Genomic DNA, 18,552 nt, shown 5'->3' with positions numbered 1-18,552 from the left:
AGAATCAGAGTACACATCAGTGCGATGTGATGACAACTCATCAAGGCCAAGTTTTGACATAAACAGAACAGGTGTCAATGCATTCAATGATATCGGTAAAGGTTATGCTGCCATGCAGACATTTTGTATGACTAAACATGAACTGTATGAGTTAGGTACACTGTATTTGACAGTCATATGCTAAAAGTACACAGTGCTGCAATACAATCTGCAGACCAGCTGATGAAAAGAGATAGGAAAGAAGTTAGGGAAAAATATATTGAAATAGATCCTAAAAATGCAAGTGTCAATGTACTAAACATAGCCGTGAGCTTTGATGGTACTTGCAAGCTCCGTGGACACACCTATTTATACGGTGTGGCCTGTGTCATTGATGCACAGATAGGCTTTGTATTCGATTATGAGATTCTGTCTAAATATTGTCAGGTCTGTAAAGTCAACCAGGATCTAGGGGTGAACACACCAGAATATAATTTCTGGCTTGAAGGACATGAATCTTCACGTGAGACAAATTATAGTGGTTCTTCACCTGCAATGGAGATGACAGCATCCCTTACTCTCTGGCAGAGATCAGAGCAACATGGCTTCAGGTACTCGACCATGGTGAGTGATGGTGACAGCAAGACATACAAACATTTACTGCGAAATAAAGTTTATGGAGCAGACATAGAAAAGGAAAAGCGTATAAACCATGTCGCTAAGAGAATGGGAACGGCACTTCGAAATCTCGTCAAAGATGAAAGAACAAGAGGTACAACGCTAGGAGGCAGATCTCATGGCAGCCTCAAGGACTCTACTATTATTATCATCAGTAATTATTATAGAAATGCTATGTACCAGCATAAGGGTGAGAAAGAGGGAATGAAAAATGCAATATATGCCATATTGCACCATTGTCGCTCCACAGATGAAAAGCCAGACCATCGCAAGTGTCAAAAAGAGGAGGATTCCTGGTGCTTTTTCAACCGAGCTCTTGCAAGAAATGAGAGACCAGGGTGCCATGTTGACAATGTACATAACCCGCTGAGAGGGACTATTATTACAAAGGTGATACCAGAGTTTCAGAGTCTAGCTTCTAATGAACTCCTGGATAGGTGTTTAGAAGGAAGAACCCAAAATGATAATGAGGCGCTCCACAGTTTGATTTGGTCGAAGTGTCCGAAAGAGGTTTTTGTGACGAAGCAACGTGTTACAATAGCAGTGTGTGAGGCTATCAGTGAATACAATTTTGGCAATTCCTTGACCATTTGTGACAGGCATAAACTATTAGGACTTTCCCCAGGAAGCAAAACATTGAAAATGGCTACTCAAAAAGATCTCAGGGAAGTGAAGCCAAGACAAACTCGAAGAACCGAGTCATTCCAGAGATACAGAAGAACGGTTAGGATTGCTTAAATGAGGGCTGAGGAGGCTAACAAGAAGCAGGAAGGGCCATCTTATGGCTCTGGTGCATTTTTAACATCACACTAGTAAGATTTAAAACATTTATTGTCTGAGAATCTTATTTTAGTGCATGATTATGTTTTTTGTCGATTTCCCACAAGTATGATTTTTCTGACATGGTTCTTATAAAAATTGATATAACTCAGGAACCATTCAAGAGAAGTTCATGAAATTTTGAATACACCTTTAGCAGACCATAAGTCAAATTTTCTTTAGGTTAGAATTTTGATATTTTATGTGTATGTGAAAATAATTTCCAATATGCAAATCACTGACCATAAATTAATAATTAATCAATTTCATAAGCTTGTATTATTGTACCCAGGCGAAATATTATAAATTTAATCAATACAATATGTACGTTGGGTTTTTGTGAGTAAAATGGTGAAAGAATTTTGTGAAGATCTTGAAAACTTTCTGAGATATCAATTTTAGGAAATACCTATGCGAGAGGGTTTCTTTTTGTCAAATTTGGGCCCCCCTTTAATTTTCAAACACTTTTGACACTGGATTTACGCTTTCACATGCTTAACTGTGATGTACCAAAAAATTGAAATAATTTGACAAATAACAAAGAAATTAGAAATTTCACCATCCTCTCTCCTTAAATGCGACAGGCTCATGTCACTACATTTAGTGGCATGTAGAAGAACTCCTGCAGGAAAAAATTCTGGCACACCGGTGATGCTGATATAACCTCGGCAGTTGCGAACGTCGTTAAATAAACCATAATGAATTACATACATTGATGCATACGTACATATATACATACATAGTTAATGGAGGGAGAAAGGAACTGGCCACCCTACCCCATTATCACTTGGCCTAGTTGTCAAATAAGTGGTGCCTTCTTGGTATCACTTGTGAGGTTCATACCTATCTTCAGACAGTTGACTGAACATCAGCCTACATTAGTTAGATTTATATTATTTGGATGAGCTAATAATACTCTATATATATTTACTCATGGATCCAAGTTGATTTCAGTCTTTAATTAATTTTATATCTTAGTATTTATAATTAATCAACTCGTCTTTACATACAGAAATTATTACTGTTCTTCATTTTCCATTTTACCCACCATTATGAATCTTGTAAGCTATCTGTAATCCATAAATTTTGATATTGAATACATTTATAAGTTCACAGCTAGGAGGTTGTAGTTGTTTAGTCACCTGCCCGAAGATAGATTGGAACTTCGTAAGTGACATCAGTAAGGTGTCACTCATGCTGTAACAAAGCCTGGAGATAATTAGGTAGATTTGCCAGTTCTTTTTCTCCTCTATTGTATACATTGTTGATTGTAGTTGCATTGAGAGGTTTTATTTTTAAACCATACCTCTCTTCTCATTACCGGGCTGCTAAACGGGTTGTTAGATGGGTTGTTACTCGCCAGACGTCGTTGGTGCATCGAGTAATTGGGATGTGCGCAGTGGAAGATTTACAGAATAAACAGTGTGAATTTATGGTAACAGATATAATTAACAAGTAATAACTAACAAGTACATGAATGAGTTGCTGGAATAAAGCATGAAAATGTGAAATTAAATAAAGAGAAGTGATATACTAAACTGATCTCAAACACAACAATAAATAAAGTCCAGAATCTTCAATACTTTGATCGTTAATCGGCCAATATACTTTCAAAGTCATAATTCAATCTAATTGGCAAGTTCCAAAATGTTAAATTCATGACTCATAAAATATTCCACGCTGGATCATTCACACAACATCTCAACCAACATATAAAACTTAAGATCAATGTCAAGCGATTTCCATAAACTCTTACTCAGTGACCAATTAGATTTTAAAAGTTGTATCTGAAGTCTAACTAGTAGACTCAACATATTGACTCGATGACTCACAGAAAATAATCACAAGTGAAACAGTCACACACACATACTCAATGTGCTAAAGCTTGACTCTTAATTACAATCTGCACATACTATAAATCTCTGTACTATCACAATGAACCTGATACCGAGAGAGAGAGAGACAAATATATAAAGAACGACAATGGCTCTGAATTCACGTACCCATTTAAATAACAGACTGGAATTCAATATACTCAGAATTATAAGTCGAATCGTGTAGAAAGTAATACTCAATTTGGAAAGCAATGTACTAGAACAATCAAGAAAGCAATTTGACTGGAGTTTCGTTACATACTTTATTACGATATAACCAATACCTTTCATTAATCACCACAATTCGCCAGACTATCTTGGAACCTCAATACGACGCATCTATACAAAATCCGCGTATCCTACCTAATACGCACGCAAAATCAAACTGCGAAACCACTTCGCCTAATCTGTAACATACTGTGCACCAATACGACGTAATTCGCGACTACAAAACCTCACAAAATCTCTCCCAATACGACGTAACTCGCCACGACTACAAAACCTCGCGCAATCTCTCATACACGAACCAAGACATTATCATTAGCGAATGCTCTCCATATACAACTCAGCAAATATATCGTAAGCAAAATGTAACGAAGTACCAAAATAAGTTAGTAATTTTGACTTAACTACTCCATGATAAATGCAAATACAATCTTATACATCACGACTGAATTCCTGAATGAAGTTAACTGTTCAACATGTTCTCGAAACAACCTTCCGCGTCGGCCATAAGTCTCTGAGTGAAGTGAACTGATCCACTAATCCTCGAAGCAACCTTGCAGGTTGGCCATGAGTTCCCAAGTGAAGTGCTTTCCTACTAAATGTAAAAACGAAACCTCGGTCCTCTCTCTCTGTCAATTGTTTCAAACTCTAGCCAGCCAATAGGAATTTAATATCAAATGGACAGGAAAAGGATGGTGCCATCGATGGTATCCCACCAATGCGAACTCTGTCGGTGATGTAGCAGATGAGATGATCCGCTGATGCATCGAGCTCGGCTCAGCATATTACACTAATCAGAGTTCAGATGTAGTACACAAACAATAATTAAACTGAGATAGACAACAATACCAACAGGCAATTTTAAAAAATTGAGATATTTGCACAAAGTAAAAGTTGTTGTTGGCTGGATTATTATTTAATTCGGAAAAAGTCAAGATTGCAATATCTGCATTTTGCTACTATTTGTAAGCAAAATTCGTTCATTCCTTAAAATTTATTTATTTGTTTTGCTTTACAATATTACATCAACTGCTGGCCTGTTATTTAAAATCTACTGGCCTATCTTTAGTACTATTTGTGCTATTTTTTTGTAATAGTATGAATGTTACAGTACTTCTTGCATAAAAAGTTAATAAAACCAGATTTATTTCAGTGGTCTGTATCTCTAAAACATGTGTGGAGAGAATCAGGTAATGCTGCATGACTCAGATACCCCTACAATGGAATACAGCAAGGTGGCAGGTCAGTGATGTTTTGGGGTGGCATTATGTGAGGTCGCCGGACACAATTGGTATCGATCCAAGGAATGCTGAGGCTCCACAGTATAGGGACAATATTCTTCAAGGCATGGTAGCACCATTTAATCAGAACTTCGAGATACAGACCAGGAAGTTCAGAGAAGGATTAATGTTTATGGATGATAACTCCAGAGTCCATCGTGCAGCTGTCATCAATGACTTCCATAATCATGAAGAAATTGCCAGGCTTGAATGGCCCATATATTCTCCAGACATGAATCCAATTGAGCATGTCTGGCATTAACTGAAGAGAGCCATTCGTGCACGTCCTGACCCCGTCACTCATTCTTGAAGACCTGTGCAGAGTTGCTGTTGAAGACTGGGACAGAATGGATCAACAGTTGATAAATGTGCTGGTAGACAGTATGCCACGAAGAATCCAAGCATTTATCAATGCAAGAGGAAGCAGTACACTCTACTGAAGTTGCTAGGATAGAGATTTGGTACTCCAGCCAGTACTCAATTTTCATTTGGCCATCCAAACCATTGTTATAATTTTGTCAACAACTGTTATTTTTTTTGTCAACAACTGTTAAAAATAAATACATTTTCATTCCTTACCTTTCCTTGGGCTTATCTTTTATTGAAGGTCTGGTTGACAGGTGATGCAAAACTTTTTTTTGATATGTGTATTTGCAGATGACACAAGTATATTAATTACAGCTAATAACTCCACATGTTCCAATCTTCTACAGACGCAATTCTCCTCAAAATATGTGATTTGTTCTCATTCAATAAATTAGTATTAAATTGTAACAAAACTAGCTTAATTCAATTTAAATCCTGATCAAATTCACCCTCGCAAATTTGAAGCGCAATAATTAATAATAAATCCCTAATATAAACAACAACCAAATTTCTTGGCTTAGAAATCGATCATGTGTTACATTGGAAAAGTCATATTAAAGAAATTATCCTGAAACTAAATTCAGCATGTTTTGCTATAAGATCTATGCAAGAGATAGTAAATATCAATATCTTAAAACAATATACCGGTACCTTGCATACTTCTAATTATTGGTAATGAGTTTTGGAGTGCTATTCTGAGGAAATTCTACAGATAGCAACAGTGTATTCCTACTACAAAAAAGGGTAATTAGAATACAAGTAGGTGCCAAATCTAGGGAAATGTGTAGGACCATTTAAAAAAACTACAAATAATGCCCTTAGGTTGTCAGTATATTTTTTTCATTAATAAAATTCCTCGTATGTAATCGTGAAAACTTGGTATCAAATTCAACAGTTCATAACATAAATACGCGTCAAAAAATTACTTTCATACTCCATTGGTAAGTCAGTCATGCTATCAAATTGGAATGCGTTGTATGGAGTAAAAATTTTTAATAACCTCCTAGGGATATAAAAAATGAAACTCAAAATATATTATTATTATTTAGGGACTAATAAAAAAGTATGACATTCAATAATGCTTCATGAATATTTCTGTGTTTTATTATGTATTAATACTAAACTTTTGTGTTGTTCTAGTAGAGTATATTGTAAAACTCTTCTGTATATATTTCAACTAGACTGTGACTATAATTAAGTCTTTCTAGTACTATTAAAATTTTGTTTTGACATGTTCCATATTCTAGCATTGAAGTGATGTATGAATACCATGGAATGTAAATAAATACAATACAATCAACTGAGAGTTCATCACAAAATGATAGCAGGAGGCATACCATTCATTGTAACTAATTACATTGTAATTCTTGTATTCCAAAATATCTTTCATGATTAATAAATCTTACTTAGATGTGAATTAGACTTGAAATAGTAACGATGTTTTAAATTGGATTTATGAATCGCCATGAATAACCTAAGTGATATTTCCAGGTAGGAATCCTGTTTGTATCTCCTTGCAGTTCTGTCGCACTACGAGAGGAATGTCGGAATCCTAATAGTGTAACATGATAATGTAATTTTGTAGCCATTGAACGTAGTTGGTCCTGAATGTGACCCATGCACCCTTCTTGTTGAATGAAAGACAGGATAGGCACGACATTTCAAATATCAGGTCTTCTCCAGACACGTAATATAGAAGTATTTTTCATTTCTAGTAGTAAGCATTGCCTTTTGTCTATTGTGTGTAGCTTTTAATGTTTTGTTGTTCATTTTACTCTTGATTATGTCATAATATTGTATTTCACATCTGTCTGCAAATAGCAATCAGCCTTATCATATGGACCAGCATGTAACACTTGGAATCACATTCTTACAAGCTGTTATAAGTTATTTGTCTCTGTCTTGTGCAGGAAGGACATTTATTGGATCTCCACATGGCTGGAATAAAGACGGAAAGCGTGGACCACACCTATGATTTCACATCAGGAAATAAAGTTGAGGAAAGTGCAGTGGCAAGTAATTTTGTTACGAAAAAGTGTAAAGCTGAGGTAAGTGGAGTCTGGCTCTTCTTCTTTCAATATTAATGTTGTATTCTTTTTGTCGCACACTGTTATTATATCTCTGACTACAGAGGGATTTTAGCATATGGCAATCCCATTAATATATTCTATGACAAATTATTTACTCGATATCAGTACACCCTGAATATCATGTATGGCCATATCTTCATAAGAATATTTATTACATTCAGCTCGTAAAAAATAAAAGTTACTCCTTGTGGGACATGATTTTAGAATCAGTGTGTGAAGATGTAGTGCCCATTTTCAGTTTTCTGTTACACTTTGTAACTTCTATACTGTATTAACATTAGAAATTACGTGGCTGACTATTTTCGAAGTTGTATTCTTTATTGTCCGAAGCCTAGTCTTATTTTACAGTTTAATGCAATGTTTAATGGCAAACAAGCATTTGTTAACTTTAAATTTTGTGGGCACACAATAAAATCCTGAGACATCGAGTTGAGTTAGATTTTGTTACCGGTAAATTAATGACTGAGTAAAGACATATTTCTTTCCATTTCTTTCGTATAATAGAACTTCAAATCTTATGGCCAAGTGCACCGACTTCTGCTAATTTCGGCTGTTTCGTAAAGTCTTCTAAAATATACAGGTATCAAAACAACTGAACTCAATGATTACTATGTTATTGACGTTAGCTGACAATCGATCTTAACCTCTCGACCTATCAATCTCTCCATTGAATGTGAAACTGAACACATCTTAGCCTTTTCGTTTGTAGATTGTTGGGATGCAGTACAAAAGCTTTGATATTGTTGTTAAAATGGAGTCAATTAAGAAGAGAGAGAGAACACCAAATTTTTCGTAATATGAAATGGAATTAATTGATAGAGTTCATGTAAATAAAAAACGTAATTTCCCTAACAAATATAGTCAACTTCGGTTATAGTGAACCTCCGTGGACCAGCATATTTCGTTCACAATATCCAAGGTTCACTAAAACCGAAGTGTGTTTTTTTATACTACTGACGTTGCTATACATACAATATTAATGTCCACTTGGGACAGACCACATTCAATATCAGTAATAATTTTCACTTTATCATCTAAGTTAAAGACTTTATGCATCGACATTCAGATGTTCATAGTTCGAAACTTGAATCTAATCTGGCCATGTAGGTAGTAGGCACTGACCGATTTCGCATCTCTTCCCACTAGAGGTATGCCTACTATGTACTCGGCCTCGGAATTTTCCCGGGTTCACTTCTACAGAGATGCAGGAGGGAGGGTTGAGGACCATTATAATGTAATCTTTCTTGTATTTACCCTTTGGTAAAACAAAAGAAAACACTTTCTCTGTCCGTTCTTTGATGTACCTCTTTTAAAGAAGTCAGAAATAATCCTTCCTTTCTCCCTAACTGCGTACACTATACTCCTTAACATGTTTCAAGCTGTCCAGGAGGCTGAACATATTCTTGGAAGTTTATAGGAGGAAGGGTGTCCTAAATTGCCATTTTGGCCATTTTAAAATTACATTTTCTTGGGGAAGTTCTAGTTTTAGTTTCACTATAACCGAAGTGAGGGTTCACTATACACGGAAATATTAATGTACTTTATAATGTATGCGGGTCGGGACCAACGATTTAGGTTCACTATAGCCGAATGTTCACTATAACCGAGTTCACTACATCCAGAGCTGACTGTATTAAATTTGTTGACTGTATAACTCCCTGTAAAGTTGATTAGAATAATTTCGAGGAAAAATTGTTCCGGGGCCGGGTATCGAACCCAGGACCTTTGGTTAAACGTACCAACGCTCTATCAACTGAGTTACCCAGGAAATCTATCAGACACCGATCCAAGTTTTCCCTCTATATCCGCAGACCTCAAAGTGGGCTGACAACCATCAAGCAATCAACATTGATTGTACACTAACTGTGTGTGACTTAAATTGTGGTTTTCTGTTAACGAACAGTGACGTGTATTATGCAAATCAAGCTTTCAGATATAACTCCCTGTAAAGTTGATTAGAATAATCTCGAGGAAAAATTGTTCCGGGACTGGGTATCGAACCCGGGACCTAAAATAATGTAATTGATTATATCTCTATTTATTTGTCTATGGTTATATCACACCTATACCTTAGTTGAAATAAAATGCAATTTTGTATACATTCAAACCTCATTTTACAGTGCAGGTAGGTTATGTTCGCTAATGAGCTATGTTTCCTTAAATAGACAGCTATCAAAGAGATTGCAAGGAAGGTAGTTTTTATAACCCGTGCTCGAAGCAGTTAGCAGTAGTGGTTGTATTTTTATGAAGTATGGTGTACCTATTCAAACTTCCCCATACTTAAAGGAAAATGAATTTTCATTCTTTCAACAAAAGATATTGAATTGAAAATGAACAAGTGTGTGTTAATAAATAATAAAAAATGTAAAAGGTATCCCCGTAACATGCCATGAAGGCACTTGGGGGGCATGGAGGTAGAGCCCCATGCTTTCCATGACCTCGGCACTAGAATGAGGTGGTGTGGTCGGCACCACGCTCTGACTGGCTTTTACCCCCGGGAAAGACACGGTACTCAATTTTATAGGAGGCTGAGTGAACCTCGGGGCCGTTCTGAAAGTTTGGCAATGAGAAAAAAATCCTGTCACCACCTGGGATCGAACCCCGGACCTTCCAGTCCGTAGCCAGCTGCTCTACCAACTGAGCTACCCGGCCGCCGTTAATAAATAATACTAATTCAAAAGTCAGAATAAAATATTTTATTTACGCCCCAGTTTGGTGATGGATGGAAGGCATATATAGATATCAACAGCTTAGGTAATGATTCTACATATGTGAAGATGAGTCATCAAAACAATAATTTTTGTATTATAAATTCATTAATTTGTCCTACAGAATAATGTTAATGTTATGTTTTATTTAACGACGCTCGCAACTGCAGAGGTTATATCAGCGTCGCCGGATGTGCCGGAATTTTGTCCCGCAGGAGTTCTTTTACATGCCAGTAAATCTACTGACATGAGCCTGTCGCATTTAAGCACACTTAAATGCCATCGACCTGGCCCGGGATCGAACCCGCAACCTTGGGCATAGAAGGCCAGCGCTATACCAACTCGCCAACCAGGTCGACCTTACAGAATAATATCTGTAATATTGACAATTAATATTTGAGGAGAAAAATTCGCTCCGGCGCCAGGGATCGAACCCAGGTCCTTGATTCTACGTACCAAGCACTCTGACCACTGAGCTACGCCGAATTCAATCCACAGTACTGGACTGAACCCTCCTCCTTCAGTGTTTCCCTTTGTGGCCTGATTCCAAGTTAGGCACATATGTTGACGTATATGTCCAATGTCCATTCAAGGAGAAGGGTTCGGTCCAGCACCGTGGGTTGAATTCGGCGTAGCTCAGTGGTCAGAGTGCTTGGTACGTAGAACCAAGGACCCGGGTTTGAGCCCTGCCACTGGAGTGAATTTTTCTCCTCAAATATTAATAATTTTTGTCTTTAAGAGCGGATTTCAGTGCAAATAAAAAAAAACATATTCCAATCTTTTTATTACAATTATAAAAAAGCATATTGGAGGTACTGATACAACAAAAGTAGGTCTACATTTTTTGTTCTTGTGTATTTTTGGGTGTTCTAATTTTATTTAATCATACTGGTATTCATTTCATTTTCGAAATTATCATTTGCGAATATCCGCCATCTTGTGCTCTTTTATATTAATTAACTATTGTTTACTAACTTCATTGGCCATCGAAAATTTAAATTATGGTTTATTTAACGATGCTTGCAACTGCAGAAGTTATATCAGCATCGCCGGTGTGCTGGAATTTTGTCCCTCAGGAGTTCTTTTACATGCCAGTAAATCTACTGACATGAGCCTGTCGCATTTAAACACACTTAAATGCCATCGGCCTCGGCCAGGATCGAACCCGCAACCTCGGGTATAGAAGGCCAGCGGTATACCAACTATGCTACCGAGGGTGACTTGGCCATCAATCTCTAATTTAAGTTTACGGGTGCTATTCATAGACATTGCGCTAGCCTGCACTACGAGTGTGCTAAACTAGCCCTGGCTATCGACTGATTATTTGTACAGGATTCATATCATATCATATCACTAACACTGGTTTATGAATACGAAAAACGTTAGTTTGCTGATCATCCACCGGAAGCCCCCACTAATAATGACTATGAATATGGCCCTAAAGGTTTAAGCTAAGTTTTAACAATCATTATCGTTCGTGTACTCTACTTGTGACTTGTCACTTGTTAATGGTTGTTAAAACTTGATGCACCTGGCCATCAGTGTATTAAAAACAGGAGAACCTTATGAAGAATTCTAAGGAGTGGCGCTTTCTGTTACATTTTCTACTTGCATTCAGTAGAATATAAATGCAGCCCTGTGTCATGAAAAATCGATGCACTGATCGTGTAAACCTGCGTCATTTCTCTGTTCTGTTGTCTGTTTTTAGGAAAAGTATGATGTTGATGCAGTAAAGGACGAGTTGAAACTGGAAGTTACCGCAGAGGAGAATGAGATTTTGATCAATAGGTGAGTTCAGTGTGGGAGTCTTCACATTGTCTTTTTGTTTCGTTGCTTTATTAAAATTGTCACATATGACGTTAATTTCAGTCTCTTATGGCACAGAATGGTTTGTTCATATATTAAGAATGACATTGGAAATCATGGAAGGAGGAAGTTATGAAGGCAGTAATCGCTAGAGAGTTTATTTCATTTCTTTCATGACATGAAAACAAATTAAACGAGCAGTCTTACGTTCCTGCATATAATCAATCAATCATATTTTGTAATTCATTGATTATAGTTCACGTTAACACTTTGTTTGTTAAAAACATAAAAGTGTTAAAATTTGAAAAAAAAAAAAAAAAAAAAAAAAGGTATATACCTTGGACAGACGGCCCTGTTTCGACGTGATGTTACGTCTTCATCAGTGTCTCCTGAACTACTGGTGATCTTGAATTCTGTGATGTGCATTTGTTGTAGGAATGGGGGTGTGTTGCTCTTATGGTGGGGCTGGTTGTTTGTGTGTTATGACGTGTCATGGCATCGAATAATGTATGGGTATATTTCGTATTGTTCTAAGATGTTTAACTGTGAACTTTTTGGTGTGATGTGTAAAATTTCCATCTGTTTCTATATTATTGTAGTCATGATTATTGTAGATAATGTGGTCTGCTTGGCTTGGCTTAATGAAACACCTTGTAAAAGCTTTAAATAAGGAAGGAGACTGTTTTAAGTACATTTGTGAGAAATTTCCACTACTATCTGAAGCAAATTGAAAGAAGATATATATTTAATGGTCCTGACATAAGAAAACAGATATCTGGTGCAGCATTTAAAAACACTAAGGATGAAAAGGAGAAATCAGCATAGATGTCTTTTTGTGAAGTTGTTTTAAATTATCTTGCCAACAAGGATCCTAATTACCGAAAAATTGTGGCTAACATGCTTGAAGCATACAAGGAATTTGGTTGTAACATGAGTATCAAAGTTTTCTGTTTTCTCACCTAGCTTATTTCCCCAAAAATCTAGGATTTTTCAGCTAAGAGCAAGGTGAACGATTTCACAATAATCTGCAGGAGTTCGAAAGGAGGTACCAGGGACGCTGGCGCATCAGTATGCTTGGTTATTATTGTTGGATGTTAAAGCGTGAAATACCTGAAGAGAAACATAAGAGGAACAGGAACAGGAGGGCTTTCTCAACTAAGAAGCAAGTGGTGTAATTTTTTTTATGATACATTGTGCTAATTTATACATCCAATAGTGAAAATATAAACGTGACAAAACAAAGCAAAATCACTCTAGTGACATGTATGAACAACCATACACATAATTTCAGCAAGTTGTGTCTTTTAAATATTGTTTTTGAATTTAAAATAAAAAAAGTGAAATGAAAAAGTTTGTGATGAAATTCACGTAATTATACAATACATTTAAAGTGGTTTTGCAAACAAACCTGACGTGATAGAAGCAAACGAATTGAAAATTCGGATTCAGCACATCGACTTTATGTAAAATCACATTACTTAATTTAGGCAACAAACAAAAAGTTGAAATTCGCAGGCTAGTGTTATTTAGCCTTTATTGCATGGGCATTTATTCCGATGTTAGTGAAAGTATTTAATGCACATGTTCTCTAAGCTATGTACCTGCTTACATTTGTTTTTCGTAATATCATTTTTGTGCCTTAAATATACTTCCTATTTTTCTTTTATATTTCTACACCTCTCATACTCTTTCTCTCACATCTTATAATCATTATAATTGACGTAACAATGGAGGCATTCAAATAATTTATATTTCAAGAAGCATTTTGCGAAAAACATTATACCAGAGGATATACAAGTTTCCTTTATTAATTTATTATATATATAGTATTATTATGCATTACATTTAGTAACATTTTCTGCAAGTATTATTACAATGGAATTTCACCACCAAATGCAATATCGTTTCGGTGAGTCTACTAATTTATTAAGTTATGTTTTCTATTTTATCTTTCTTCTCTCTTAATTTATCATTATTAATGTGTTGTTTCGAAAGTGGTTGTGCGGTAAATATTATTACAATGGAATTTTACCACCAAATGCTTTATATTACGCAATATGGTCGATGAGTTTACTAATTTATTAAGTTATGTTTTCTATTTTATCATTCTTCTCTCTTAAGTTATCAGTTATATTAATGTCGTGTTTCGAAAGTGATTATGCTAAGGAAGAAACCCAAAGAAAAAGAAGAAAGTAGGTGTATCAGCAAATATCCGAAATTCCGAAGTAAAGCTTAAGAGATATTTTTCAGAGATTTTCTGTTTTGGAAAAGCTGTATGTGTTGGACAGCTCAGCAATATCGAAGTACCTATTTTGAAAACCTTGCAAGTTTCTGTAACGGACATCTTATTTCTGCAAAATTCGTATCTGAATGTCACACTCCTTTGCTGCATCTCTGGATATGAATAAGGAGATGCTCAGGATTATAAAGACCTTAATGTTCATAATCTAAAGAGTTAGACTATATGAAAAATAATATTTTGTCAGGCTACATGAAAATAGAGATTATTTTGTTAGCTTCCCCCAATAAGAAAATTGCTAGACAATTTCTGTGGCATCGTTTGTGGTCAATGCATCTGTAGAACGTTCATTTCCCAAGTCAAAGTAATAAAAGATGAATTTAGAAATCGCATGGCACAAACAGACATCAATAATTCAAGTTTTATCCACAGTAATCTCACTAGAGGTTTTTATTTATCTGGAGAAAATCAAAACTCCTGTGGAATGTAATTGACTATTACACGATTAGAAGAAAGTGTATAAAGATTAGAAGAAATAAAGTACTCTAATACAATAAAATATGGACTTACTGAAATTCTCTATCACTGATGTTAGCCTCACGAAAACGTTGGAACAGAACCGCCATGTTCAGTCGACTATCTATGCGAGAAACAAATGACGATCGCAAAGTATGTTTTATAGTACCGTAAAGAATTTGCAGTTTCATATATTGACAAACAAGAAACAATTGCTAGGGAGGTGATAAGATTGTGAGATAAGCAGCCATGGGGGTTGAAAGACGTCCTTTCTTACCGTTTTATTGGTCAAAAGTAGTTGACGTAGTAAAAGTGTAATAGTATTAAACATGAAATTTGGCGGAAACTGATTTTCAAGACACAGTTCCCGATTTTGCCTACTCAGAGTGCCGAAATACTTCCTCACGATTCTAGTATTTAAATGGAAAGAGTGTTAATTTAAGTGTGACTGTAATTGGAGTTCGTCCCTCTGTGCAACATCAGACAGGTGTGTTATTATTGAAGAACTGAATTAACAAACATCCTAAGTCCATTGAAGTGAATTTTCAAGTGAGAAAAAAATATTGGCTTCCAATGTAACAGTGCTGAATTAAATATTTGTATGATTAAAAGCACGGTCTTAGTGTCAGTTTTGAGACATTATTTTTTTATAGGATGGTAGCCTATGTAAAACACATCACTCAAGTAAGAAGTCAAATGACGTAAATTTTAGGCTTGGAATATTTGTGAATGCATGTCTTCTATTGTTGTTATTACTATTGATATTATTGTTGTCATACTGATGCTATTATTAATTTTTATATTTTACTCAAGGGGCCAAATTTTTCCTTTTGTCGAGGGTCCATACCTTTATTGACTAGCTTATTACGACCGAATGGTTCCACTCACTATTTTCGATATTTTGGTAACGTGAATGTCTTCCTGGTCCGCATAATATAACCATACAAGTATTCTCCTTGTCTTCGTTAGTGTTGAGTTCTACAGGATTGCATTTATTTAATATTGTCAGTGATGTTACATCTGATGTAGCGACGCAAAAATTAATACTCCCCATGCAGTAAAATGATTATGATACTGTAATCTGCTGTTGAGTTGTGGTGTTGCATTATATTTCTTATAAATTTTTTTGTTTGCGTGAATGTTTCCCTACCATTACTGTTCTATAGACTGATTACATATTTTATGATAGTTTTGCAGACATGGATGAGAGCACCGTAATATCAGAGTACTCAGGTTTTGCACACGACTACATGACTATTTGTCAGACTGCAGAGAATTCTGTTTCCACGGAGAAAATGGTGAGGCTTCATTCAGCTGGAAAACAATTCAAATGCAATGTCTGCGAAAAGAGTTTTTCGTGTTCGAGAAGTTTGAAAAGACACGTCTTGAATCATATAGGCGAAAAGCCTTTCAAATGCGATATATGTGGAAAGTGTTTCGTTGAACATAGAATTTTAAAATCCCATGCAGTTGTGCACACAGGGGAGAAGGCAGTCAAATGTGGTGTGTGTGGAAAGTTTTTCTCGGATGCTGGTAATCTAAAACGCCATACAAGATTGCACACGGGTGATAAACCATTCAAATGCGATGTCTGTGGGAAGTGTTTCTCTGATTCAGGTAATTTGAAAAGCCATATACGCCTGCACACAGGCGAGAAACCATTCAGATGCGATATCTGTGGAAAGTGTTTCTCGAATCCTAATAATGTAAAACGCCATGCACGGCAACACACGGGCGACAAGCCATTCAAATGCGATTACTGTGAAAAGTGTTTCTCGGATTCTAGTAATCTAAAAAGCCATTCACGCCTGCATACAGGCGACAAACCGTTCAGATGTGATATCTGTGGGAAGTGTTTTTCGGATTCTCATCTGAAGCGGCATATACGCCTGCACACGGGTGAGAGACCATTCCCATGCCACGTTTGCGGAAAGAGTTTCTCAGAGACTGGTAATCTAAGAAGGCATGAACGACAACATATGGATAAGAAACCAACGAGCTCGTTGAAGACCCCCTTTTAAGGTAAGCGTTCACTACATCGTATCGCACTCTTCGGAAGAATCGCACGCAAGGGATATTTTAAGTGAAGTGTGTTCACTGTAACGGGTCTACCTCATGACCTCATCGCATTCCCTATCAGCTGTTTAATAAATCATATGATGTACTATATTGACATTGCTAAAAAAAGAAGAGTTTTGAGGTTAGGTATGTTAGTTATGAGTGTTAGCGAATAAGAATTTGTAATTGGTTCATGCGTCTTAATTGAAGAAGAAGAAACGAAAGAGATATTGGTTATATAATATATATATATATATATATGTAAGGAACAGCAGCAGCGAAAGCTAAAATAATATATTATCCTGCACATTGTGCGCACTTCCGTTATTATTATATGTAAGAAACGACTTCATTACTGTAATGGGAATGCCTCAAATTATATAATTCTTTGTAATATTCTACAAGCGTCATTTTGGCGCGACACTGAACATGGCACAACATAATAGTAACAGATGAGCAATTAAAATTGATTTATTAAAGAAGGCCATCATCGCACGCATCGAATAAGTTGCTCATCCGAGAAACGTGGACGGATTTACCGAGAGCTGATGCGTGCGATACGATGTAGTGAATGCGGTTACATAACAATTACAGCGAAGATTGTCTTTTTCCGATGAGTGTGATACGCCATAGTGAACGCTTACCTTTAATCCTTGTTAGACTTAACCTCACATTGTTTCTTGATATAAACACACTGCAACCAGTGTCTACCACGCAGGACCATCAATGACTTACCCTTATATAGAATATGCTTACTAATAAACTAATTTAATTAGTGTACACATTTTATTAGTGTATAAAGTTTATGAAACAGAATTTAGTCAACTTAAAAAATTATTTTTATCAGTCTAATAATATCAATGTATTTATGAAATAGTTTCACAAACTTTTTTTTTTTTGTAGGAGAATATTCCCCTAAATCTGCATACCCCTCTAAACAAGATGCGTCGAAGTTCAATTTTATTGTATTTAGGAATGGGTAATATTAAAAATCGGACATTCTGCATCTCGCGTAATGATAGGGCCCCATGGAATGAAAATTATCGAATTATTCGATAGTCACGGACTACAGTTTTGTAAAATATTCGAATGATACATTCGGTTTCCATTCCATTACGCAGAGAAAATTCGAATGCCGCTTGCTCGTTGCACTCACGAATACGAAAGCGAATGTTTCATTCGCATTTATATCCTCTCGTACAAGCTCGTTGGTCTGGGCGGTCCAATACTCATCCTCGTTTCGTCTACGGTCTTGGAGAAATTAAACAGTAGGTTGGTTGTCCTTGGTGTATCGGGTTGGAGAAAGCGCGGAAAAATTAAACTAATCAAATACATGAGCTAAAGTCCTAATATAAACAATCACATTAATAACCAATCATGTATTAGAAAGTAATTTTTTCATGTGCTACAATTAACAAATCATTCCGTTACCCGCAATTTTTCGTTGGTATGGCGCTTGTTCTCATTGTAACCGAAAGTGATTAATCAACTTAATGCTTATGTAGTTTTGTAATAATTGTTTTGCTCTTGCTCATCTTATTAACATGAATAGAAGAAAATAAAAAGGAAAATTCAGCATTATGTCTGCTTTGCAAAAGAGACTTTAAATGCAAAAGGAATATATTAAATTCACGCGACTATTTAAAAGAAGATATTTTAGTCATGTTGTAGAAGCTGATGTTGAAATGATGAGTCCATATTAACCTTCTGAAGAGATTCATCAAGACAATCCTCGCATATAAGAATAGCAGCCATCAAAATCCACATCCATATCTTCAACATCTGGGACACATTCTGAAATACCTCTACCTCAACGTGCAAGGAAAAGTGTGCTGCAACTAAATGTTCAAAGAATTTCAAAATCAGTTGACTTAACTCAAGAAAAATTACAAAATTGAACCTGTTGATAGCTCA

The 18,552-nt window shown here is 36.0% G+C and overlaps 1 protein-coding gene across 7 annotated transcripts in view; it reads left to right on the top strand.

Moving 5' to 3' along the window:
• LOC138693302 (zinc finger protein 235-like) overlaps window positions 1–16,887 on the top strand; it is a 103,502-nt gene extending 86,615 nt beyond the window's left edge. For 6 of the 7 annotated variants that reach the window (XR_011330277.1, XR_011330278.1, XR_011330276.1 and 3 more), the window contains 3 exons: window positions 7,132–7,269; window positions 11,728–11,807; window positions 15,770–16,887. Coding sequence is in view for 4 of the 7 variants with exons in the window: in XM_069817170.1 (XP_069673271.1) it covers window positions 7,132–7,269; window positions 11,728–11,807; window positions 15,770–16,601 (1,050 nt within the window). In the remaining 3 variants the exon portion in view is untranslated. Of the gene's footprint in view, window positions 1–7,131; window positions 7,270–11,727; window positions 11,808–12,809; window positions 13,551–15,769 lie in introns of those variants that run through there. The other variant, XM_069817173.1, reaches the window with a different exon arrangement.
• The last annotated feature ends 1,665 nt before the right edge of the window (window positions 16,888–18,552 follow it).

Source organism: Periplaneta americana, chromosome 17 (assembly GCF_040183065.1).
Source record: "Periplaneta americana isolate PAMFEO1 chromosome 17, P.americana_PAMFEO1_priV1, whole genome shotgun sequence".
In the NCBI taxonomy this organism is placed as follows: Eukaryota; Metazoa; Arthropoda; class Insecta; order Blattodea; family Blattidae; genus Periplaneta; species Periplaneta americana.
Note: the sequence above shows the minus strand (reverse complement) of the source record. Positions and strands in the feature narration are given on the sequence as shown.